The sequence below is a fragment of the Pipistrellus hanaki genome (assembly GCF_964339955.1).
Source record: "Pipistrellus hanaki genome assembly, chromosome: 3".
Classification (NCBI taxonomy): domain Eukaryota; kingdom Metazoa; phylum Chordata; class Mammalia; order Chiroptera; family Vespertilionidae; genus Pipistrellus; species Pipistrellus hanaki.
In genome coordinates, this window is record NC_140505.1 from 152,258,864 (window position 1) to 152,286,067 (window position 27,204).

Below are 27,204 nucleotides of genomic sequence, written 5' to 3' on the forward strand. Positions count from 1 at the left end.
GTCTCTCTGGATCTCAAGTGCTTATTATTATTATTTTTCTTTAGCAGAAAAGAACTATGCCTCGAGGCTTTCCTTCTTCAGGCAAAAATGTCTTAAAGTAGAATTGGGTTTTATGTGTTATTAAGAGATTCCATTTAACTTTTTCATTTTCACTTAGGAAACTTAATGGACTTTCAGGCTTCCTAGTGCTGGTAATTAGGGCGTTTCAATGTGAATCTCAATGTGTTTAAGTGGCAGCACATATATTAAGTTCTCTCACATTCATCTCTATTCGCAGGCAGCATCCCACATAGGATAAGATATTGGAAATTCAGGGCCTTGTGATGACCCCGCATTAATAACAGAAGCATTTAAACCTCACATTTCCAGGGTGCTTTATTGTTTTTAATCACTTCCACACGCATAATCTTATTTTGTCCTCCCAGTAAACACTGTGGTAGGATGTATTGCAGGCATTTAAAAAATATTGTCCTGCAAATGGCAAGACTCAACAGTGGGCCTTCTGCCTCCTACTTTAATGTCAAGTTAGAAACTCTGAATCATTTTTCAGATCTAGATATTTCAATTAGCTTGAATTTGAAAACCACTATGCTCTCCTTTTTAAAAATGATAAATTGGCCGAAACCGGTTTGGCTCAGTGGATAGAGCGTCGGCCTGGGGACTGAAGGGTCCCAGGTTCGCTTCCGGTCAAAGGCATGTATTGTGTTTGCGGGCACATCCTCGGTGGGGGAAGTGCAGGAGGCAGCTGGTTGATGTTTCTCTCTCATCGATGTGTATAACTCTATCCCTCTCTCTTCCTCTCTGTAAAAAATCAATAAAATATATAGGAAAAAAATGATCAATTGGAACACTTCTGAAATATTCAATTTATTTTTGTGATACAACTTTAGGAAAACCTCATAATTATTCAAGCCTATTAATTCAGTTGGGTCTTTGATTATAGGCATAAGGATTCCCTTTAACGGAATCCTTATGCCCCTAATTTTTTTTCCTTAAAAAACTAATTATGATAAAATAAAATTAACAAAAGTTCTTTTATACTACTCTAGAACTGAATTTCAATAACAACCTTTGACATTGGCAATAAAGAATAATTTCTGAAAAAAAATCTGCATATACTTTGGCATATCTTTGGGAAATTGTCTACATTTGTGATTGAATTTACCGTAATAAATATTTCTGTTTTAATAACCATTCTCCCGCCCCCCACCAAGACAATAACAACAACAACTAGTATATTTGACACACCATGGGTATAGGCAGAAAAAACACAATTTTTGAATATTTTATTCTGAAATAGATATCAAGAAAAATGTCCAAAGGATTGTATCTTTAGCCTGATCACTCATGTTTGAAATATTTTTTTGTCATCAGGCAACCCTGCCCAGCCCACTTCTCTCCACTACATGAATCCTTACCAACTGAACGCCTATGGGATGGCACTGAAAGCCGTGGGAGAAATCGTTCAAGATTATGACAGCGATAAAATGTTCCCAGCCCTAGGTTTTGGTGCAAAACTGCCTCCAGATGGAAGGATATCTCATGAGTTTGCTTTGGTAAGAATATGTCACAAGGATTGCACATTTTGAAAAAAAGAAAAAAAAAAACTCATTGGATTTTTAAATATTGGTTCACTGTTTCTGCTTTCGTTAGTCATGTAGCAGGCTTTTGTGAGAGCAGACTGCTTCATTTGCTCAATGATTGGCTTAGGAATGTAGTATTAATGGAAACAAAGACAGTTAAGTAGATTAGCAATAAATATCTACCTAAAGTGTATCTGATTTATAAATAAGGGTTTTATTATGGTTTTCTATGGCTGCATAACAAACCCCCCTAGAAGTTTTAGGTGTAAACCAACACCATTCTGTTTTGTTCAATGACTTGTAACATTTGGGGCTTCTCCTGGGATGGCTTGATTGGCTAGAGAGAGCTAGAATTGTTCAGACAGAACCATATTCTTGATTCTGGCTGTCAGTTGGATTCCTCTGTTCTTCTTCATGTCCTGTCTCCTGGGGCTGGCATGCTCCCTAAGATGGCTTCTTTGCTTGTGTCTGACACCTGAGCTGGGATGGCTGAGATAGCTGGGTTGCTTGGACATCTTTCCCTCTTTCTACATACAACCTCTCCCTGTGGTCATCATGGGCTTCCTCATTTTGGGGTCTCCGGGTAGTCAAATTTCTTACATGACAGCTGGTTTCCCCAGAGTGAATACTCCAAAAGGCAGGAACAGAGACCACAGAGCTCCTTGTACCACAGCCTTTCTAGCCTTGGAAGTCCTGGAAAGCTCCTTGAGCCACATTCTCTTGGTCAAACAAGTCCCTAAGGCCAGCCCAGTTTCAAGGTAGGAGGAGTAACTTTCACCTCTCAACGGCAGGCAGATCAAAGAATGTGCAGCTATATTTAATCTATCTAAAATGCATCAGATTTATGAATCTTCTAAATAGCTTCTTTTAAAATGGCATTTCAAATTTAAAGAACTAGTCATGGCTGGAATTAATTTTTTCAAATGTTAAGCAGTACTTATGGCTATATTAATTAAGATTTAAGTATACTGGAGTAGATATGAATGGAATAAAAACATTTCTCTAGTTAATGTTTAATTTGCATAGATCCACTTTCATTTGTGTGACTGCAGTTAAGCAATGTATTGCAGTCTACATTTTAAATAGACTCCCCATAGATAATGCTGATAGGCCCAGCCAGCCTTACTCTTACATGCACTTTTTGATAAATAATGGGGAAATCAATATATGATGGTAAGCTATTATTTTGGGGGAAAAATTAGATTTTCCTAATAGAGGTACCTCCCTACCCTACACTACATGTTATAACTGGTAAATAATCTCTCCAGTCACCCGTATTTCTGTAGGTCTTTGTTTATTCTTATTACAAAAGCAATGTATGCTCATTATAGGATTTTTTTAAGTTCTATAAGCAAAGTAGTCAAAAATAAACACATATACTATCTTTACTAAGTAATTACTGAGTATCGATCTAAGTCCTTTATACTTATTTTCTTATTCAGTCTTCATAAAACTTCTGTGTGGTAGATATATCATACCTCTCACATTACTCTACTGCAAAGTGCAAAGTGCAACTCATATTGAATACGGTAGGAAGACTGTATCCAAGAGTTATATCACTCAACTCAGAGGCTCAGAGGCTTAACTAGGGTTTTTACAGACGGTACTTGAACCCAGATCATCCTATTTTAGAGTCCATTGTCTTAACCACTACTAAGCCACATTTTATAAAATACCTGTAATACTACTGCTCAGAAATGTGTTTGATTAGCACCATTATTATAACATAAAATACTGTTTTCATAACAGTATTTTAATATTATTACTGCTGTACTTATTTTTGCTTTTCTATTCTATCATCCACACAATTTCATAAAAAAGGTTGCTATAGGGTTTAATTCTTTCTTCCATGAAATAGGCCAAATGCCACACCCCCAATGTCATATAAAAATCAGTATCTGTTGGGATTTTGCTTCTTGAGAATTAACATTTCCCAGAATCTTATAAGACCATGAAAATCACTCATGTGATCCTAAGTCTTAAATGCCTCAGGAAAAAGGTCACGAGCTATTTTAAGCCTAAGAGAAGAAATAATTATGTTAAACTAAATGAGGTGTATTACTTTCCTTCCATGAGTGTCCTCTCACTCTGTGTATGATTTTCTTCCTTTCTCTCTCTCTCTCTAATCCCCTACTCTTCTGGTTTTTGTTTGTTTCTTATCTCTACATTTATTCTTTGTATCCAAACCTATGCCAATAACTACAGCTAAGGAAGGCTTTTTTTTTTCTTCATATTTGCATTTTGAACTGTTCTTTCAATTCCATTCAAATACTTATAGGATAGAGTCATACCATTTTAATTTTATAAAAAAAATAATCTCCCAAATGACTATGAAAACAATGAGATGCTGCTGCTGCTGATAATACTTCAGTTTTAATATTACTTAATTGTTATATCACTTTAATTTTTTTCAAAGCACTTCGTTTACTTAGAAAAGTAAGCCAGACAAAGGTTAAAAATATGTCTTTAGTGATGTAGAATTTGTCTTGATTTATAGGAAAATATTCTGAATTAACCTCATCATAAATAACTGCAATATACACTGAGTGGACAGATTATTATGATCTCTGAACACATAATAATCTGGCCACTCACTTTATATCCTATATAATAAAAGGCTAATAAGCAAATTGTCCATGTCCCCTCCCCCTGGCCAGGCTGGCCAGATGCCACCCAGGCACAAATTCATGCACCAGGCCTCTAAGATACACACACACACACACACACACACACACACACACACACACTGAGTGGCCAGATTATTAGGCATTCAGAAATCATAATAATCTGGCCACTCAGTGTATATTCTATAAGTGCCCAAAATAGCAAATACAAAAACTTCAGTCCCATATCAGTATGGCACTTCATGTACCACCTAATGTTCACAAACACTCAGGTTTCCCTGGTAAGAATTGTGATGTGTAGTCACAACCATTAATCTTTTTATCCACAGCAAGTTCATGTAATCTTTCAAATGGCAAGGGAGGCCTTTTAAAAAAATTAAATACTCCCTATGGGTGAGTTTGGGGTTGTCTCAGAAGCTGAAATTGAGCTTTGCTGAATCAAAAAGATCTCAGGTAAACCCAGGCTTTCCATGTGAAATATGTGTAAGAATGGAGGTAGTCCCACACGAGAAGGGGATGGGGAAAGAAAGAGAAAAAGTCCTAGCATCACCTGTGAAGCACTTTGGGTCGTGAAAATGATGAGTCATTGCGCCAATATCTTTGTGATTCCTGGTGACTCCCAATGGAGTTGTAACTGAAAATACAATAGGGTGGGCCTTCAAAGGTCATAGTTCTCATAGTTAGTTAATCGTGTGGCCAGTGATCCTTATAAGAAGGTGTTTTGCATTGATCCACAGAGAAATGCTACACCTGTCCGAGCACTTTCTCCTACTAAATATCTAAAAGAATTTGAATGCTTTTCACTTATTTTGGCATTTGTAGGTATCTATGCAATTTAATATCTATGTGTATGCCTTTTCTTTAAACTAGACATAACAGTTTAACCACCAAGGGCCTTTACCCCTGTGCGCCTTAAATAGCAGCTCCATAGATGTTTGTTTATTGAAATAAAAGGGCAAATTCTCTCAGCTTTTCCCCACAGTCAGCAGACTCTGGGCAGCAGCCGTGAACATTTCAAAGAATAGAGCACGGGCTCCTGAGAGCATTTTGCAGTGTGCTAGCCCTGCTGGAGAATATTATAGGCTGTAGGTAACAATAGACACAGGCGTCTTGCCCAGAACTGAATATAACTCCCCAATTACAATCCCGAGAGGAGCCAAGTGGAGGGAAAGTGGGTGAAAGCTGGGCCCCCTTCCCCACTGACGTCTGCTCAGTAGGATTATTGCTCATTTTGAATTCTCTTCTGTATATTTCTATGTGTTCCAGTTGACATTCATTATTTTATAAATGGAAAAGTTGTTAATTAAGAAGGGAATATAAAATAGAGCATCCTTTGCCATCTTCATTAGTGTAAGATGAAAATGAATCCCCTTATTTAAAAAAAAAAAAAATGTCCTGTGATTTTTTGTGTGTGTGCCAGATCCTCAACAAGCTTGTTTTAGTTTGTTTTAACAAGCAAAAACTAATTTCCAACATAATTATTTTAAGAAATGAGTTTTTTAAAAAAGACTTAAAAATCATTTTATAACTCATTACAATGTTGTCATTAAGAAGAAAATCTTTCCACTAAGAAAATTAAGTGGTGAGGAAAATGGTGACCTTGTAATTTCAATTCCAGAGTAATAGAGAAAATAAATATTTTTATAGAAATATAAACTCACCTCAAATGTTAAAAAAGACAAAAAGCTAGGATTATCCTTGTTTGTAAACCTCAGTATTATTCTTCAGGGAAGATATATTATACATTTTAATGCCCAAAATGAATATGAGCTTTAATTTTTATTGCTTTATTTGTTATAAGGGAAAAGAACCCTGTAAAATTTTTATCTAACGGAAGGTTAAATAGGTCAGCTCAGATTAACATCAAAACCACCCCTAACTGTTTTGTGCTAAATATTGAACTTTTACATCTTAATTTTAATCAACTGCTGTAACCAATTTTATAATATAAAGGGGTCTTTATGAATTTGATGCTTTTAAAATTTACTTGAGGTTTAGTTAATAAAAGTTTGAAGGAAAAAAAAACAAAATTAAAAGGAAAACGTGTATAAATTCTTATCTCGCAAAATTGAAGTGGTTGATAATATCTGGCTTAGTTTCCTAAGGACCCCAGTCTTTCAATATACTTAGGATTTTATAAGGTGATGGCATAGTGTGGTGAAGAGATTGGATTCTGGAATTAGTCTGCGTGGGTTCCAATATTGGCTATTTCATTTGTGTTATGTGGCTTTTGGTCACAGTATTTAACTTCTTGGTGTCTTAGTCTATTTGTAAAGTGGAAAACATGACACTAGTTTACTTTTTTAGGGTGGTTATAAAAACTATACAAGGTATGTAAATACAATATTTTCATATAAAGATCAGTACAGCAGTCTATATACTGAGCTTTGTTACACATTAGCAGTTCCTTGCAATTGTTCAAACACATACATGCTAAAATTATTGCCGTTGAAATATTGTTACTGTTTAGTGTTTTAAAATTTATCCACAACTTTTATTTACAACTCCTCCCCGCTTCCAGAGGTGGAGCCTGAGTCCCCTTCCTTTGAACATGGACTATACTTAGTGTTTCATTTCTAGCGAACAAATTGAAGCAGAAGTAATAGTGGGCCATGTCTGAGACTCGCTTAGGAAGACATCGGGGCCTCCTTCTTGCCCCTTCTCTTGGATTGCTCATGCTGGGAGCGCTGGCTGCCATGTTGTGAGAACACTCAAGCAGCCCCGTGGAAGGTCCTTGTTGGTCTCCTGCCAGTAGCTGTGTAAGTGAGCCTTCTTGGAAGCAGATCCTCCAGTTCCGGTCAGCCATTCAGATGCCCGGGTCTACATCTTGACTGTGAACTCATGAGAGATTTTTAGTGAGAACCTCCTGGCTAAGCTTCTCCTGGACTCCTGACACCCCCAAAATGTGTGTGATAATAAATGCTTATTGTTTTGCCTCTCTAACTTTTGGGATAATTTGCTACTTAGAAATAGGTAACTAATACACTATCGTTATGTGTGTTATCTGTGGAATCTGGACGAGGAGCATTAAACCTAATGATAACAGCATGTAAGGTTTGAAAAGGCTAGACCAGGTTGAATTGCCCTCTGGGTGCTGTCTCTCAGAACCACTCCTGGGTGGCAGCTCCATTTCCTTTGCACAGCATGGATGCATTTCTTTGTATTCTTTTCCTTTCCCTTGCCTTGGTATTTCTGACACCAAATTTTATTCCCGCTGACCCCTTCTCCAGTTGGAGTTGTCAAGTCTGGCCTGAAAATGTGCATGTAGCACATGTTTTACCTTTTTCTTTCTGTAAGGGAAAACTATATAGATAGCATTTTTTTTCCCTGATTTTAATACATAACTGCATGAAATTTGAAAATATAGTCTTGTTTAAAGAGTAAAATAAAAGCCCCTAATGATGTAACCACTCAGAGTTAATTTGTTTCCAGGATTTTTACATATCCATCTCCCTATGTACACAGGCTTGTGTAAAATTAAGACTATTAATTATAGAATGTAATACTCAGCTTCTCAAGATTACTTAAAATCCTGCCATTGTTTTTAAATGTATCTATTTTTAACTATTGTGCACATTATATTATCATACCACAATCTAAAAAATACATTGTAATCTATTACTGACCACTTAATTTTAGCAATAATAAATATATAAATGAATATTCTTCCAAAAATTCTTTATGAGTACCAGTGCCTTATTATCCCGCCCTTATTTTTCAATTGACCTTTATTGACACTATTAATGTTTTACTGTTTTCTTTCGCTGTGATGTTCTGCAGAATGGGAACCCTCAAAACCCCTATTGTGATGGCATTGAGGGCGTCATGGAGGCTTATTATAGGAGTCTGAAATCTGTGCAACTGTATGGGCCAACCAACTTCGCTCCTGTAATTAATCACGTAGCAAGGTAAGTTGGAAGCACACAAGCTATTTATCCTATTGTACTGGATCACAGTGAAATCATTACGTTATTGTTAGAATGCCCTCGCAGATGAAATGTTCTTCTTCTAATTTACCTCCAAGAAATCGAGGTAAATTTTGACATAGAGTGGAAAGTCACCAATGAGTTATCATGATACTTTCTTTGCTAAAATGTCACACCAAAATCTCAAGTGAAGCAACATACACTGAGTTATGTTAGGACCTGTATTTGTTCAACCAAGGAAAATTTCTTTTCTTTGAAAAGGCCTTCATGAGAGCAATAACAAGATCAATCACGATCTCATGTGTGTAAATTATTGAGATCTAATATCGCATTCTATAGTAGACAGAAGCAATGAAAAACTGAATTCCATGAAGATGATGACTTCCTTGCAGTGATGTATAGGGCACATTATTTTTCACCCTTCTGGAATTAATATACTTGTTAATATTCTAAATTCCCAGAGATCTACCTGTATATTATACATAGTATTGAGGTCAGACTATAATTACTATGATTCCAAGTACATGTTCTGAAAAAATAATGTAAAAATCCATATACATTTCTTTATCATTTTTTCATGAGTGTCTAAAATAAATTAGATATCTCTTTTGAAATGCTTGTAAGTTTGGCTTGGCCCAGTGCAAATCTTATGAAACCTTGCCAATTTTCAGATTGTCAAACAAGTATGGCTTTTGTATTCTTTCAACATTTTGGAAAAAAAATGACTGCTTTCGGATCAGTTTATCAGTGTGCGAGGGCAACGTGAGCTTCAGTTCTCTCTTTGAAGGTTCTGGTACTTTACCATGTTCCTTTTGCACATGATGAGCAACTTAAATGTGTTCTACTTTCCAATATCTGGGACATAGAGAAGATGCTAAAATAACCTCATATCCAGGGTTGACCTCAGGGGCCTCTACTGTGAAACTCCATCTCAGTTTGACAATGATACATCGATGATGAGTCTCTTAGTGTGACCCTTTAACTCAGGTTTTCTGAACATTTTTATCCATAGCCTATACTAAGGTATGAGTTCTACATCTCAACATATAACATAAAAAAAGATTATGGAATAATACTTATCTTATATTTTTATATTTTCTTTTTATTTCCATGGCATCTTTTTTTGTTCCTATTATTTTTTTATGATGCAGGTCTTGACCCACAAAACTGATTTCAAAATCCACTAATGGGTCATTACCTGTAATTTGAAAAACACAGCTTAGCTTATTGAATTAGCTTGTATAAGCAGTGTTATCAGTACACTATTTTCCTACTGTTTTTTATGGCTGCCAGGTAAAGCAGAATCAAATAATATTAATAGAAGATAAATTATAGTTTACTCTCCCTTCCTGTCACAAACTGCCCTCCAGATCAGTGTTTTATATACAAAGATTAGAGAAAAATGATAGAATTTATTTTGTCTGAGCTCATGCTAGTGATAGATGTTCTAATTGATGCTTATCAATTAATTTTACATTTTTTGTCCGGTTATATCTCTACTACAAAAGCTAAGCTTTTAGATGTAAAGTTTCTAGGTGCCATTTAAAACTACAGGCTTCCACCCTGCTCTGTTATCATTTTTTATGTTTGGTCCTGCACTTTTAAAATTCTCAAACATAGGTGTAATTGCCAACTAACGGTTTTGGCCTCTTTAAAAATAACTTATTTCCCTGGCCCATGTGGGTCAGTTGGTTGGGTTTCATCGTATGGCCAGAAATTGCTGGTTCAATTCCCAGTCAGGGCAGGTTCCCAGGTTCAGGTTCCATCCCTGTTGGGGTTATGCAGGAGGCAGCAGACTGCTGTTTTGTTTTGCTTTTTCTCTCTCTCCCTTTCCTTTTCTCTCTAAAAATTAATACAAATACTTTTTAAAGAAAGAAAATAATCTATGATCTAATAGTTCAGTGTTATAATTTTTTAATGAGAAAAACAAACAAACAAGAAACACAAAGATAAGGCTTTTGGGGAATGATCTCATAATACAATTAGAAGTCTCATGTATCTTTAGCTTGTTATGATTCTGAGTCAGTTTCTTATCTTTTTTCTTGCTCTCTCTATTCCTGAGAACTAGTAATGAGCTAAAAGAATGTCCCACAAATCTGAGCCAACCATTTATGAGTCTACAAAAACAATCCCAGAAACTTACTTGACAAAGACTCCAAAGAAATGTGTTCGGATTCCAAAATCCTGACAAAGTGAACCTTTCCCTCAGATTTGTCATATAATATTAAAATATAAATTAAAGATATCCTATACTTGAAAAAAGATAGCAGCCTTTCAATAATAAGAGTTTTGCCCTAGCTGGTTTGGCTCAATGGTTAGAGCGTGGGCCTGTGGACTGACAAGTCCTAGGTTCCATTCTGGTTAAGGGCACATGCCAAGGTTGTGGGCTGAAACAGCCTCCTTTCTATTTTACACATTTCTATAGCACTTAAATTATTTTTTTCATAAACATAAAATACTTTTAGTATAAAATAGGATTTTGTTTGAAATTTAGATTAACTTACCAAGTGCCACAATATGAGAATGTGTAGAACAAACACCATAAAAACAATGAATACTTTAAAATAACTAACTTATGATGCTTATGGTAATAAATATAAAATTGGATTGAATAGTTCTTATGTAGAATTTATTTTTAAAGCAGTATATCTAAGCAGAAGTGAGAACATGGTAAACTTGTGTATCTTTCTATAGTATTAATTTTTCTCAAAGTTAAGAAATGTAATACAAATCATATTTATTATAAAGTACTAGTAAAATGCAAAATTTCTATGAATTTTAAGATAAAACAACAAACTTAAGAGAAATTCCTAGTTTACTGTCTGCTTCAGGATCTAACCCTAACATTCTTGGTAGTATCAAATATTCTCCTATTCTTTTTGTTATACTTTCTAATGATTAAAAAGAAAACCAAAAAATAAGTAGATTAAACTCACCAATCCAAAGACATAGTTAGTGAGTGGTTAAAAAAAACAAGACCCAACTATATCCTATATAATAAAAGGCTAATATGCAAATCAACCGAGCAGTGGAAGGACCAGCCCTATGATGCACACTGACCACCAGGGGGCAAGCACTCAACACAGGAGCTGCCCCCTAGTGGTCAGTGTGCTCCCACAGGGGCAGCCCTGCTCAACCAGAAGCCAGGCTCACAGCTGGCAAATGCAGCAGTGGTAGCAGGAGCCTCTCCTGCCTCAGTGGCAGCACTAAGGATGTCTGCCTGATGGCCCATTCTCCCTAAGCCATTAGTCAGACATTCCCTGAGGGTTCCCAAACTGCAGGAGGGCACAGGCCTGGCTCAGGGACCCTCCCAAGTGCAGGAATTTCATGTATCAGGTCTCCAGTCCTATATAATAAAAGGCTAATATGCAAATTTCCTCTCAACCTGGAATTTGACTGGGAGTTCGACAAGGGGCAGGGCTGACCAGCCAACCACCTGAGGCCCCTATCCCAGGCCAGCCCCACCTCCAGTCAGCTCCCCCCACCCCATCAGGGATGGGGCCAGCAAACCAACTGCCCACAGCCCCTCCTCCCAGCCAGCCTGGCCTGATCACCCCCAATCGGGGCAGGCTGGCCAGACCCCACCCATGCATGCATTTGTGCACTGGGCCTCTAGTATAATATAATAAGATATTATTCCACCTTTAAAATGAAAGAAATCCTACTATTTGTGACAACACAGATGGGCCTGGAAAACATTATGGTATGTGAAATAAGACAGTCATAGAATAAATACTGCATGATTCCTCTTAGATGAGTCATCTAAAATAGTCAAATGCATAGAAATAGACATAGAATGATAGTAACCAGGGGTTGGAAAAAAGGTTATGTGGAGTAGATGTTAAATGGGAATAAAGGAGCATTATATACAAGATGAGTAAATTCTGTAGCTCTACTGTACAGCATAGTACCTATCTATAGGAATAAAATCATAATATGCTAATTAGACAAGATATCCTTCCAGACTAAGCTGGGGCTTGGAGGGAAGCCTGGGTCCTGGGTGCCTGCTGGTGGCTGGAGGGAAGCCTGGGTCCCAGGTGCCAGAGGGAAGCCAGTGCCTGCAGCCAGGGAAAGGAAGGCCTACTCTTACATGAATTTCATGCATCGGGCCTCTATTGTTAATAATAAGTACTATGCACTTAAAATTTTTAGAGGCTAGATTTTATTTTAAATGGTTTTAACACATATACAAAAAGGGGTACAGAAACTTTCAGAGGTGAGGGACGTATTTATTACCGTGATTGTTTTGATGGTTACAAGTGTACATATATGTTCAAATTCATCAGATTAATTACAGTACTTATTGCAATTTTCTGTATACCAATTATACCTCAAGCTGGGGAAGCTGTGGGGAGGAGGCATACTAACAACTGAGAATTTCTCCGTGGTTAACCAGAAGCATTGAAAGAGAATAAAAAGTAAACACACACACAGAAAAGGCAGACCATAACACCACTTAAAGTGGTTTTTACAAGATTGCATAATACCCAACTTTTCATATTGTTTTTGAACCTGGTAGAAACTTGTTATTTTAAGAGCATCACGGGGAAAGCAAAGTATAAAAGCCTTACTGTTGTACTCATAGAAGCTTTTCTCACTACTATTTATAGCCTTCCATCAATCACATAAAATATAAAATCCTATGTTTCTGAAGCATAGTCAGTAAGAAATACTTTTTGAAAAATAATGGGTATGCCCTGACTGGTTTTGCTCAGTGGATGGAGAGTTGGCCTGTGGATGAAGGGTCCTGGGTTCGATTTCCTTTCAGGGCACATGCCTGGGTTGCAGGCTCCATCCCCAGTAGGGGCATGCAGAAGGCAACCAGGCAATAATTCTCTCTCATCATTGATATTTCTATCTCTCTCTCCCTCTCGCTTCCTCTCTGAAATTAATAAAAATATATTGAAAAAAATAAATAAACAATGGGTATTTAAAAACTTAAAAATAAATTCTTGAGGGAGATGATCAACTTTGCTTATTAAGAAAAAAAAAAAGTTAAGGTAAAATAGAAGAGGTTCATATCTGCTTTGGATTGTTTTCCATTCATTGTGTTGCCATCAAATTAATACAAATTTTTTGTTATCCAAGATCAATGTTCAGTATCATAGGAGTATTTTTGACCAGTTCAACACTATCTTTACAGGGGGTGAACAGGCCACTTACTGTAGTCTCCTCATTAATCTGTAAAATTGTTTAATCAATAGCATGAGCAACTATTAGTTTCTCTAGTCTATGGCAAAGCAGTAACTATTTTTCTTGTTTTATATGGTAGTTAATTCTGCTCTCCAAGAAAGAAATTTTATCCTGAAATGTTATGCTACTGATCTGTCCCTGACCTGTTCAAACTTGCTTCCTTATTATCCTTTAGGCTGTGAAGGTATTTCATTGGTAATCAATGGAAGTTTTTTTTAAACCCAGTCTTTCTATGATTCACTCAATGATTTTTCCAAGAATCAACCCAAGTCTTCTTGTTTACTGTCTCCTAAGCTTAGGCTTTTATATATATAGATTGTATTCACCATGCAGGTCACGTCTCCTTCCATCACCATTTATCCCCTTTACCCTCTTCTATTTCCTCCCACCCACTTTCCCTTTGGTAATCATCATACTGTTGCCTGTCGATGAGTTTATTTTTTATTTATTCCCTTCACTGACAGCTGTCAACCTGTTCCCTATAGCTATAAGTCTTTCTATTTTGTTAGTTCATTTTGTCCGTTAGATTCCACATATGAGTGAAAGCATATCATACTTGTCTTTCTCTGACTAGTTTATATCACTTAGCAAAATATTCTCCAGGTCCATACATGCTGTCCCAAAATGTAAGATTTCCTTATTTTTAATAGCCTTATATGCCTAATTTTTGTCTTTTTGTCCCAGCTTTCATTAATTTGACATGTGTTAAGAACTTGAACTATGGATGTTTCAAAAAGCTTTTCTTCTATTGCATTTTTTTTTTTAATTCAGGTGAATTCACATAATATAAAAGTAGCTGTTTTAAAGTGTACAGAATAATGGTATTAAACACATTCTTGGTATTGTGCAACCATCAACTTTGTCTAGTTCCAAAACAAAAGGCATTTATGATTATTGCTAACTTATAGAACTATACTGTATATTGAATAACATACATGTGGTTTCAATATCCTATATAATAAAAGGCTGATATGCAAATTGAATGAGGGAATGACCTGTTGCTATGACATGTACTGACCACCAGGAGCCAGACGCTCAACTCAGGAGCTGCCCTCTGGTGGTCAGTGCGCTCCCACAGAAGGGAGCACCACTCAGCCAGAAGCTGGGCTTATGGCTGTTGACCGCAGAGACCGTGGCAGAAGCCTCTCCCACCTCCGTGGCAGTGCAAAGGATGCCTGACTAACAGCTTAGGCCCACTCCCTAAGCTATCAACCGGACATCCCCTGAGGGGTCCTGGACTGTGAGAGGTTGCAAGCCAGGCTGAGGGACCCCCTCCCCCCAAGTGTACAAATTTAATGTACCGGGCTCTAGTTAACAATATAAAGGTGTATCTTAATTTTAAGACTAGTAAGATAAAGTTCAGGTAAAGTAATTTACTGAAGATCATATATGCAATATGTTGCTTACCCACAATGTCTGTTTCCAAAAGTTATATCCATTCCACTGTGCTAAGCATACCCTCATTCATCTTACCTTTCGTTAGTGAATACATTTCTAAGGCAGCCGGGCATTTCTCAGTGCCAGCGTGCAGCAATGTTGCTATTATTCTAGTGTGCTATTTTAGGAAAACGTATATTTGAGAGTTTGCATGTTATAAGGCTCCTAACATAAATTTAAATACTCCCTTAAGATTAAAACGTTTGTTGACTGTTTCAAGTTGTATTTAGTAACCATCACATAAAGAGGAACTGTTTTATTTTCTGTGGTGATTTTTACCTTCTTCTTGCCTTTCAGATATGCTTCTTCTGTAAAGGATGGCTCCCAGTATTTTGTGCTCCTGATTGTGACAGACGGTGTTATCTCAGATATGGCTCAAACGAAGGAGTCCATAGTTAACGTAAGTAGAAGTCATTCAGTCTTGAGCTGGGTACATGACAGCATGGTGCTACTAAGGTAGAGACAAGAGTCTAGTTGACTTCACAGTGAAATGAAATGTCCATGCCTTTGGAACCAATTGCATTTTAACTTGACCCAGAAAACTCAGACACATTTGTACCATCAGTCCATAAGGACTAAGCTAAGAGTGTGGATAACATGAGCTGTACAAAATTATTACAAAAGAAAAATTTTTAAAGGTAATAGCACTACCTTCATGTGCATGAGTGTGTTTATCTCTATTAGTTTGATGTACTTGTACACGATTTTAAAATTTGCAGAAAATAGTTCTTAATATTCACATTTCAATTATGGGAGAACTTTGCTAATTTCTATTTCTATAGAACTGGATGGGAACTGGATTGATTCAAAACCATGTTTCTTATTATCGTTCCTAATTGTGTTATAATTAATGATTTTATTGTCTTTTTTATTAGGCTATAATCTATAAAAATCTACATTTACTAGATTATCTATGTATATAAAAGCCTAAGCGACCATTATGATCGGCCGATCCAACTACTGGTGGACCGGTTGCTATGACACACACTGACCACCAAGGAGGCAGATGCTCAATCCAGGAGCTGCCTCCTGGTGGTGGTCAGTGCGCCCCCACAGTCAACCTACCACTGGTGGCCAACCTCCCACAGTCCCTAACCACAGCCGGCTGGCCGGCCCTGATCGGCCTCAATCAGGACTGGGTAAGATGCCCTGATCAGCCCCAATCACTGGCCAGGCCAAGGAACCCCACCCATGCACAAATTTGTGCACCCCACCTCTAGTAATTAATAAAACTATTTCTGCCTTTTATTCTCCTTTCATATTCAGGTTTAGCAATGTTTGGCACACAGTAGACATTTAGTAAAAATGAGTTGCATGAATGTTTAGCATACCTCATAATTATTTATAGTATGGAAAAAATACAATTAGCTATCTGTTGTGAGAAAATAGGTTTACATAGGGGCAAAAATCAAATACTTTATATGCATGTGCTTAGAAAAACTAAATATGAAAATAAAGAGGAGTAAAAGTTCACATATTTGTTTATTTTTAAATCTTGATTATCCTAATTTTCTGGTCAGTGGCATTAGTGTGCACTTTAAAATATGGACTTACTAATTTAAATTTAAAATTAACAGTCACGATGCACTGAGGAACAATTATTTATAATTCAATGGCCTTCATAGATGAAGATGTGATTGCTATAGTATTGCATCTGTCTGTTGCTAGATCTTACATTTTTACCATTAAATTATTTAATGTGATAATGTCATTTAAGTGATACGTATAATGAGGAAACCTGCCATAGCATATTCAGTATCCCTCACAGTCTCATGGATATTAATATATAATTTAATCTTACTTATAATAACTTTCTATAAATGAGGTAAAATAGAATACTACTGTTTCATAAATATGGTACCCCTTTTTCCTTTAGTAACTAAAAGATGTTTTAGAAGAGAGAAAACATGAAAAATGAGAGATCAAGGATACCCAACATGGTCTTATGTAGATTTTGTCTGATAGTAGCAAGTAAAAGCTAAAGATCAATACTTTTTTATTTTTTATATTATCCAAAACTGGTCATTCCTGAGGAATGTCCCACTGAATCAGCATATGTAGAGTTGGTATAAGCATGGAATTAAATATATTATAGTTGTTTTAAGTATCTTCTAACCTACTTCAGTGAACATCTGTGAAAAATATAAACTAAAACAGGATATTATTTATTTATTAAATCTTAATTCTTTTCTTAAGAACTTAATTTCTTAATTGTGAACTAACTGTGTATTCTTTTCGAAGGCTTCAAAACTTCCAATGTCAATAATTATAGTTGGTGTTGGACCAGCAGAATTTGATGGTAAGTAACACAATTTTAATAGTATTCCCTGGGAGTTTGTTTAATCTGAGTCATCATGCTCTTAAGTTTCTATCACTTTTTTAGAAAATTTTGAATGTGAGTGTGCACATAGATTTGCATATAATATCCATGCACACTAGACATAAATATAAATATCTCACCATGAAGTCTGTTTAGGTGAGCGAATTAAAATATTGTCTTCTGAGTAGAGCATTATCTTTCTAGTATAGATTCATGCAACATGTATTTTTCATTTTAGTAGAGATGGTTTGTAAAGATAATATTTTTTAAAGACTTACAGAGTGATAAATTGAGTTTTTGTTCCCAAGGCAAATTACTCTCTGGGTTTCCTAAAAACCTTTAGGAATAAAAACTAAATTAATAAACCACTAGGTTGTGAATAGAAATGTTAACATAGCACAGTATGCTACTTGAATGGATTTTCAGACCCTGGCTTGTTGATAGACCTTAATAAATTCTGTCATATGAAAGAACAGAATGAAAATGGAACTGGCCATCTAATATTAAGGGAGACTTTATAATAATGTAATTATGCTAAATTGACTTATTGGGAGTTGTGTTTGGGTTTAGGCCTTATTAAGTGACGGGTGTTTGTGTAACTCGTGATCTGGGCAAACTTCCTTAAGGATAGTCTGTTACTATTTATCTGGTAAACTCCTTCAAGAGAACTTATACTGGACAGCACCTGTATGACTTTGGAACATTTACCTGATTCGGGTGTTTTAGATTAACAATAACCCTTTCTTTAGCTTGGCATTTTGGAAATGAAAATAATTTTAGAGTATTTGGAATAACCTCTGATATGTTACAAGGTAATTTAGGCACACTGGATTAATTCTCCATTAACCACTAGTGCCTTCTCTGTAATAGTATGGATCTGTGCATCTCAGGTAAAGAACCACAGTGAAAGTTTTATTGGTGACTCCGAAAATTCCTTTCTTTGATTCTATGTTTGGCTAATCATTCTTTTCATCATTATGATCTTCCATTTCCTAAAGCAAAAGTCATATAGTCTGATGGCTGCTGCTGCTTCTGCTAATATTTTCTGTCTCTGGGTATTTGCATCTGTTTGAATCCTATTTCAGGCATCAATATGACACATTTCTCTGGAGTCAGGAAAGCTAAGACACATCTTTCTTCTTAATGCTTTGTGCACTTGATCGTTTTCATTAATAGACTGAGATCCACAAACTTCACCCATTGCTAGGTTACAATAATCCATGCTTTTTTCTTCCGTCACTAACTTGCTTTTGCCTCTCAAGAATACACCTCTGATAGGATACATCTCAGGTCTCTCAGACTTCCACGGAAGTCCACCGCTAGATGTATGAACTCATGGATGGTAAACACTCATCACCTGTTCATCAACATCCCCCACTACAAAGCCACTGACTCTTTCTGGTCATTTATTTCTACTTACTACACAAGACAGCTATTTATTTTCTTCTTTTCTTTAGTTCCCAGTGAATTATTTATTAGGGTTTGAGGTGTGATAATTCATCATTTTCCTCTCTGACTTCCTGAAGTAACTGAAAAAAAGATGTGTAGGAAACACTCAGAGACTAGACTATAAGCTTTATTACTAGCGATGCTGAATTGGAGAATTTGGGTTAACCTGTGCTCAGAGGCAGACTTCTCCTACCCTTCCCCCTTCTTCCCCCCCAAGATTAAATGACGTCTATCCTTATCTCCAGGCCTACTCCATACAGGGGCTAAGTCTTGCCAATTAAGCCTGCCACAGAGAGGAACTGCCTTCACTCTGAGGACAGGCATCTCCAGAAAAGAGAGGTTCAAGGGCAGTTTCTTCTAATGTCAGTAATCCTATGAATCTTTCCTCTTCCCATGTGGAAAAGTGAGTGAAGATTGTAGACAAAGAGGGAAGTTGTCTTCCCAGTAGAATTCTATCCTGGCCATTAGAGAGGAACTTTCCTCTGGGGAACATGTGAACAGGGAATGAGGGTCCTGCTTTCACCACGATGGAAGTTTACACAGGATGGAAAGTGTTCCGGGCCTAGTAGTACTACAAAATGGGCTATTCCACCAGGAGACCACAGATGCTCCTCTAAAGGATTTTTTCCCCTCTTGTGGCTAAGAAGAAAAGGAAAGAACACTCATGTTTAAGATAGAAAATCTACTTAGATTCAAATTGCTGCCTTCTTTAAAAAAAAAAACAAAAAACAGAGAGAAACATCAGTGATGAGAGATAATCACTGATCGGCTGTCTCCTGCGTGCTCCTTACAGGGGATTGATTCTGAAACCCAAGCTTGTGCCCTGACAGGGAATCGAACCTGGTTCATGGGTCAATGCTCAACCACTGAGCCACACTGATGAGGCAGATGGCAGACGTTTTATCAGAAGAGCTTTTCTCTGGGCTCTTCCAAGTCTACCATAGAGTAACTTTATATGCCACACATATACACGGGCATAGGAAAAAAAATGAAATAAAACTTGCAGATTTTATCAGGTAACCACCTAAATTCAACATCTACACATTTTTAACCAGCAGGGCATTGTTTGCATGGGCAAGAAAGGTAATATTTTGCCATTCATTCTTTGAAGGTTGAGAAAATAATAAACAAATTAGTAAGTATTCAAATTTCTTATTTTTTTATTTTAATTTTTTTGTATTTTAATTAAAACAGTTTATAATGGTCTGTAAAATTCCCCCCAGTGACTTTTCATTCCTTTATAAAGCACCTTCATTAAGAAGAAATATTTTTCAAGGTGGGATTTCTTTATCTTTAAAATGCAAAAAGTCAAATTAAAACAGCATCTGGCTACCTGCTTTGATCACTAGGAGAAGGGGGCAACTAAAAGGGGCTATGACTTCATCCCATCTCCCATGGCTAGAAAGTAGTGCCGGTCTGTCTCACATTATTTTTCCAAGGACAAGTCCTGGCGGGGACCTGGGGCTTACATCAGGCTCCTGAGGACCCGATGGTCTGGAAACCTGAAGGGAGAACATTACTCTCTTACCACCTGCCCCTATTTCTTTTCTCCTTGCTAGCAAAAGTGTACTCTTGCTACAATACATACAGACTTTTAACCCAAAAGATATGCTAGAAAGTAAGGGATCCTTTATAGGATCTCATTCTGTTACATTATTGCCTGAATAACTGTCATTTTCTTTAATTAGTAAATTAGATAATAAGGGAGATGTTTTGCTGGCATGTCATCATCAATATACATTTATGTCTCAAAGTAATATGAAAAGTTTGAAAACGAACCTAGACCAAAAAGAGGAATTAACTCTTGAAAATATTTGAGTATAATGAATTATTTTATTAATATTCCTAATGAGTAGGAGAGAAAAAAAAAATAGGTCCTTTATAAAATAAGTTAATTACCTTATTATTAGTCATATATACATTTTACTAAATCAAGACATATAGTGTATATTTAAGCAAACTGAGTGATGGCTCTTTCATCAGTTCTGTGTACTAGCAATGCTTTATTCCAAACACTGATTCATGAACATGTATAGAAAAAGTAAACCATAAAACAATGTTTTATGCATTATCCATGCACTAAAAAAAAATAACAAAAGCCTGACTGGTGGCTCAGTGGTTGAGTGTTGAGACCTATGAACCAGGAGTCACAGTTTGATTCCCAGTTAAAATTCATGCCCAAGTTGCAGGCTTGGTTTCAGGTAGAGGGTCATGCAAGAGGCAACTGATCAATGATTATTTGATGTTTCTATCTCTTTCTCATCTTTCCTCTCTGAAATCAATAAAATATATATTTTTAAAATATTTTAAAATATTTTTTTAATCTTTAAAAAATGGTGAGAATTGTATTCTGATTGAACATGTTTTGGAGGTTTAGGAAGCAAACATTATAATTGCAGTGGCTCTCTGGAGTGTAGTGAATGTCCTATGTATACAAAATGAATTATCAGCAATAAAATTATACTTTAAGCACAAATTAGCATTCCTTATGTAATTAATTATTTAGAGAATTCTCCCTGAAAACCTAATAAACTCTGGAAAATGTTCTTAATTGCAGCATAGCATTACTGTATGAGCAGATGAACCATTATATGATAGCATCCCCAAATATCCTCTGATCTATGTTGAAATTCTCTTAACCAACAAAAAATCATGCCTCAGAAAAATCATACTTTATCCAATCAGTGAAAGGGTAGAGCAAATGTCTCTTTATTGTTCAATCTATGTTTAAAGTGGCATTGGGCAATATGGATATATAGCTTTGTTATAGTTTTGATAAGAATGAAGTTCAGCCCAGCCTATGTGGCTTAGTGGTAGAGCATTGTCCTGTGAATCACATAGTCACTATTCAATTCTTTGTCAGGGTCAGGGCACATGCTCAGGCTGTGGGTTCCATTCCCAGTAGGGGGCGTGCAGGAGGCAGCCAGTCAATGATTCTCTCTCATCATTGATGCTTCTCTCTCTCTCTCCCCTTTCCTCCCTGAAATCAATAAAAAATATATGTTTTGAAAAAGAATAAAGTTCAAATTGTTATTGGAAATTTTATGATGACTAGCACCAAGCTTCTTAATTTAGAAAGAAAAACTAAAATGGAATGGTTTAGTGTCACTTGCTCAAACAGTCCTGTAAGCACATGACCCTGATTTGAGAACCGCTGGGTTGGAGAGATACTCCTACAGACTGCGCTGTGCTGCATTGCCTCTCTCATCTTTCAGAGGGTCACCTGAGGGGCTGGCCCGTTACCTTCATTTGTGAAATTTACCCTCAATCAAGTTCTGTTGGAGAAATAATTGAGAAGATGCAGGGGATCAACAGCTTTTTGACTTTGCATGGGATGTTTTGCTACTTTATACACCTTGATTTCTGTCTTGCCTACATTGTTTTAGTATATGGCTAAAATAGTTCTTTTTTATTTTCAAGCAATGGTTGAGCTGGATGGAGATGATGTAAGAGTTTCCTCCAGAGGAAAATATGCTGAAAGGGACATTGTGCAGGTAAGAGATTTAATGAAAATAATTTATTTTGTTCATAGTGAACAGCTCTTATGAAATAAACAACTTTAAATTGAAATGATGAGTCTTGGGTTCTGTTTAATTGAATGGGGGAGTCTCTGTGAGATGCCTGTTTAGTATTAGGGCCTAGAACAAAAACACCCATGCTTTCCCCTGGACTTTAGGTTCACAATGCATAAATAAATTGTCAGTAAGTTACTTTTAATACTATTTTTTTATTCCCTACTTTATCATTACCAGAAAATAATGTTTTAGTAAAATTAGAATCTAGAAACATAATGAACTTCTTAATAATGCTTATCTATTCTATTCATTATTTAGTCTTCAACAAAGACTGAATATATATTTATATGTATAAATATAAATATAAAGCTGATATATATTTAGAGTAGATAAATTTAGTATAAATGAACCAAAAATGTAGATATTTTCATACTTTCCTTGTAGATTGATTAGAAAAAGTAGAGAAATGAATCTTAAAATTGTGTATAAGTATATAAGTTATATGTAAACTATATGTAACCATAAATGAATAACATGATATAAAATATAAAATATAATTCACAATTTTGTTAAAATTTTAAAAGAATACTTAACTAAAGCCTACCATTCAAGGAGTGGCTTGAAAGAAAAAAAATTAGTAACCAATATAATTAAAATTTATTGTTGAAAACAAAGAGTTAATTCAACTAAAGTTCTGCATACATTACAGCCTCCATATTTTTAGGGTGCCAGAAGAGAAAAAAGACTATGAAGTCTACCTTCTTAAATAGAAAAGGGAAGAAGGTGTCAGTACCATTGAAGCACATGACATGGAAGTTTGGGCAGAGCAAGCAATGGACTTCAGCATTTTCTCCTAATTAATAAACTATATGTTCACCCATAATACAATCATTACGAGAATATAACTTGGAATTCAACAGAAGCTCGTTCAAATCCTGGCTTGTCCAACTATGATAACTTGGACAAGCTTTCTAAGTTCAGTGTACTGGCATTGTTGTAACGATCAAAAACATGTATGAAATACATTCCTGAAATAGTAAAATACAACAAAAACTATTAAAATAATTTCAGGGAGAATATAACATAAAGCAATTATTAATGTCGCTAAATTTTAAAAAGCATTGTTCTTAGTCTGTCAGCAAAATTAAAGTTTCAATGAGAAACATTTTTATAACCTTTTTTAAGATAATTAAATATGACATATTTTTTAACCTAATGTTCTTAGTTGAGTAAAAATCACACGTGCCCGAACACACACATGAATGATGAGGTTAAAAGCAGCTAAGAAAGGGAACATGGTAATGTGGTCATCTATTTAAGGATCTCATGGTGTTTTGTTTTCATAATTAGACACATGATTATTCACCTGAACCTCATTAGCATAATTATAGGTTTAAGTAATTACACCTTATCTGAAAGCTTTCCATAATATCTGGCTCACAGTTTCAAAAAATTAAATTACTAAAGTGAAGTGTGAATTTGAAGTCCTTTAGAATGTGTTATGTTGCGGGTATAATGCATTTTTACAAAGTTAGCAGAGGTGATCCCATTAGTGCAACTCTCTCATACTATTATCTAAATCACTTGTGTCAAACACAAGGCCCGCGGGCCAAATCCAGCTCGCCAGGCCTTGCAATGTGGCCCGCACCGCGCTGTCATCACTGCACTCCGCTGTCAGTTTATGACATTGTCAGTTTATGACTGTTCAGTAAACCATTCGGCCCGCGATTTAGGCTGGATTTTAGATTTTGGACCCTTCTCTGATTGAGTTCGACACCCCTAATCTAAATGATGCGGATGAGCCGAAACCGGTTTGGCTCAGTGGATAGAGCGTCAGCCTGTGGACTGGGAGGTCCCAGGTTCGATTCCGGTCAAGGGCATATACCTTGGTTGCAGGCACATCCCCAGTAGGGGGTGTGCAAAAGGCAGCTGATTGATGATTCTCATCGATGTTGCTAACCCTCTGTCCCTCTCTCTTCCTCTCTGTAAAAAAATCAATGAAGTATATATTTTTTAAATGATGCATATGAGAAACTTGATATTTCTTAAGATTGTTTAGATTGTTATGGTTTTCTTTAAAAGGGCTAATATCTTATGTTGGTGACAACCAACAGTTCTTATTATAAATAATAGAGGCCCAGTGCATGACATTCATGCATTGGGGTGAGGGCAGTCCCTCAGTCTTGCCTGCACCCTCTCACAACCCAGGACCCCTTGGTGAACATCCCTGAGGGGTCCTTAGCACTGCTGGGGAGGCGGGATAAGCTCTTGTCACCACCGCTGTGCTTGCCAGCCATGAGCTTGGCTTCTGGCTGAGCAGTGCTCCCCCTGTGGGAGCACACTGACCACCAGGGGGCAGCTCCTGCATTGAGTGTCTGCCCCCTGGTGGTCAGTGCATGTCATAGTGACCAATTGGTCCACCATTTAGTATTTGCATATTAGGGTTTTATTATATAGGATAAAACAAAAATTCCCTTGAAAGTATTTAGTCTCTCAATGGATATCCTATATTCCACAGAATATTGCTATAGGACTCAAATCTATGAAATTATATCATTGGCACTTTGACCTTGAACAAGTCAATAAATCTCTTTAAGCTTTTGTTTCATTACCTCTGAATTCTTTCATCTTTGCCTTATGATGTTGTGATTCTCAAAGGAAGTAAAAGTCATGAATTACTTTACTTATTAGAATAAGCTATATATATATAGCTTATATACACACATATATATATATACACACACACAAATATATGGATATAATTATGTTTCCTCTGTTTGACACTCAGAATCCTTAAGACCCAGTCCACTACCATAAAATGATATTGAAATCCCCAAAAGTTTTGAAGGGACCTGGGGAAATAGCTAAACACTCAAGAGATTTTATCCAATAAAGTTGAACTGAAAGAGTTGTGATGTATTATAGATTCTGAACATGAAATTAAAATGTTCCCAGACAATTAGTAGCCTCATGAGTGATGGTGAGATTTTGGCTTACATGCCTATAGTTCAGGAGATTTGATGTGCCTTTTCTAATTTGATGAGGAAGTTCCTAAATGGTGATTGCTCTTTTAAAAATAGTAAGTAAGGTAAAAACTTATATATCTTAAATCTTATTGTATTTAAAAAGAATTAGCATCTTCTCTCTCACCTTGAATAAGATTTTCAAAACATTCCAACTGTTTTACAGCCTCTACCATCCACTAAAACATTTTTAGATGATTTATATTTAAGAGTAGAAATTTCCTTGAGCCTTGTCCAGTTAGCTCAGTGGTTAGATCTCAGCCCTCAGACCAAAGAGTCTGGGGCTTAGTTACCAGTTAAGGACTCTACTTTGGTTGCAGGTTTGATCCTGCCTCGTCAGGGCACAAGCAGTAGACAACCAATGGATGTTTCTCTCTCTTTCTCTCTCTCTCTCTCTCTCTCTCTCTCTCTCTCTCTCTCTCTCTCTCTCCCTCCCTCCCTCCCTCCCTCCCTCCCTCCCTCCCTCTCTCTCTCTCTCTCTCTCTCTCTCTCTCTCTCTCTCTCTCTCTCTCTCTCCTTTCTCTCCTCTCCCCTTTCACTCTCTCTAAAAAACAAATCAATGAAAAGCATATCCATGGGTAAGGATAAGTAAAGTAAGTAAGTAAGTAAGTAAGTAAGTAAATAAATAAATAAATAGAAAGACGTTTCCTTGAATAATTGGGGATATAGGAGTTGCAAGTGCACACCAAGAATAACAATGCCAGTCCTCCCATCGTCAGAAAATATAGAAGTCATCATAATTCTATAAATTCTGCTGGCTAAAATACTATCAGAAAATAGGGTCTATTTAGGCTCTTTTACCTTTTCATTACTTTCAATTTTTTTACATGTGGAGGCTAATTAAGTTAATGCACAGCAAACAAAAGCCTACATTTCTTAAATGGACAAAACTCTAAGGCTGCAAATAATAGTAGGCAGCTAAATTTCACTAGCTAATTAGGGGTAATAGAGTTTTCATTATATTGTCAAATCTTAAATGACACCCAATTTCATTCTGCTTAATCATTTATTAAGTCCTTCATGTGGTAGGCAGGATGAGAGCTATAGCATTACTTCACTCAGTCCTTCATTGACTGTGAGATAGGTACTTTGATTACCATGTTTTTAAAAAGAAGAAATGAAGTTTAATTCCTCTTGTTTGTAGTCACAAAGCCAGTAAGAACTGAAGTCATGATTTAATCTTAAGATGTTTAATTCTAAAGATTTTAACAAATATTCTGTATAACTTTGATTCTAAATCCTAAACATAGCATTTAAGAGTCTCCATGCTCTGACTCCAATCTTCCTCTTTAGCTAAACATACACACACACACACACACACACACACACACACACTTTGTTTAAATAAATAGGACTATTATCTATCTTTGGATCACACATTTCTATTGTTTTTTTTCTCTTATTTTTTATTGTCACTTTTATTGGAATAATCTTCCTCCTCATTGGGCCAACTAAAATTCTATATTTTGAAATTTCCCAGTATACTGCCTTTTGTATTGGCCTGTCTCCACACATTCAAATTCCCCTTATTCCCCACACTTTATTCACCTATCACTTTATATCTTCATAAAAATACTGGACAGTTTTTGCTTTGTAATAATTTATAAATCAGGAAACTGAAGCCCAAAATAGGGTGTTAAACAACCTATTAAAAAGTTGTTTTGATCATAAATTGGTAAATCCAAATTTTCAACAAAGTTCTGATTCCAAAACCTGTGTTCTCTTTGTAATCACTAAATCTGAAGTTTATTATGATCTATTTTTCTTTCTTTCTTTCTTTCTTTTTTTTATTTATTTTTATTTTTATGTGTGTGTGTGTGTGTGTGTGTGTGTGTGTGTGTGTGTGTGTTTAGCTAAAGAGGAAGATTGGAGTCAGGGCATGGAGACTCTTAAATGCTATGTTTAGGATTTAGAATCAAAGTTATACAGAATATTTGTTAAAACTTTAGAATTAAACATCTTAAGATTAAATCATGACTCCATTTCTTACTGGCTTTGTGACTAAGAACAAGAGGAATTACTATCAGGGTTAATGTAAAAGAGTAAGATTAATTGGGGGTTAAATAATGATGGATATTTATAGCTATCTGATGTTGGGTACATTCATTAAACTGTCTTAAGTTTCAGTTCCCTC

At 36.1% G+C, this 27,204-nt stretch overlaps 1 protein-coding gene across 1 annotated transcript in view; it reads left to right on the plus strand.

Moving 5' to 3' along the window:
- The window catches only part of CPNE8 (copine 8), a 181,491-nt gene that overhangs the window by 147,344 nt on the left and 6,943 nt on the right, over positions 1–27,204 (plus strand). The window contains exons 15-19 of the mRNA XM_084877878.1: positions 1,375–1,556; positions 7,988–8,115; positions 15,061–15,163; positions 17,005–17,062; positions 21,953–22,026. Coding sequence (XP_084734004.1) covers positions 1,375–1,556; positions 7,988–8,115; positions 15,061–15,163; positions 17,005–17,062; positions 21,953–22,026 — 545 coding nt within the window. The remainder of the gene's footprint in view (positions 1–1,374; positions 1,557–7,987; positions 8,116–15,060; positions 15,164–17,004; positions 17,063–21,952; positions 22,027–27,204) is intronic.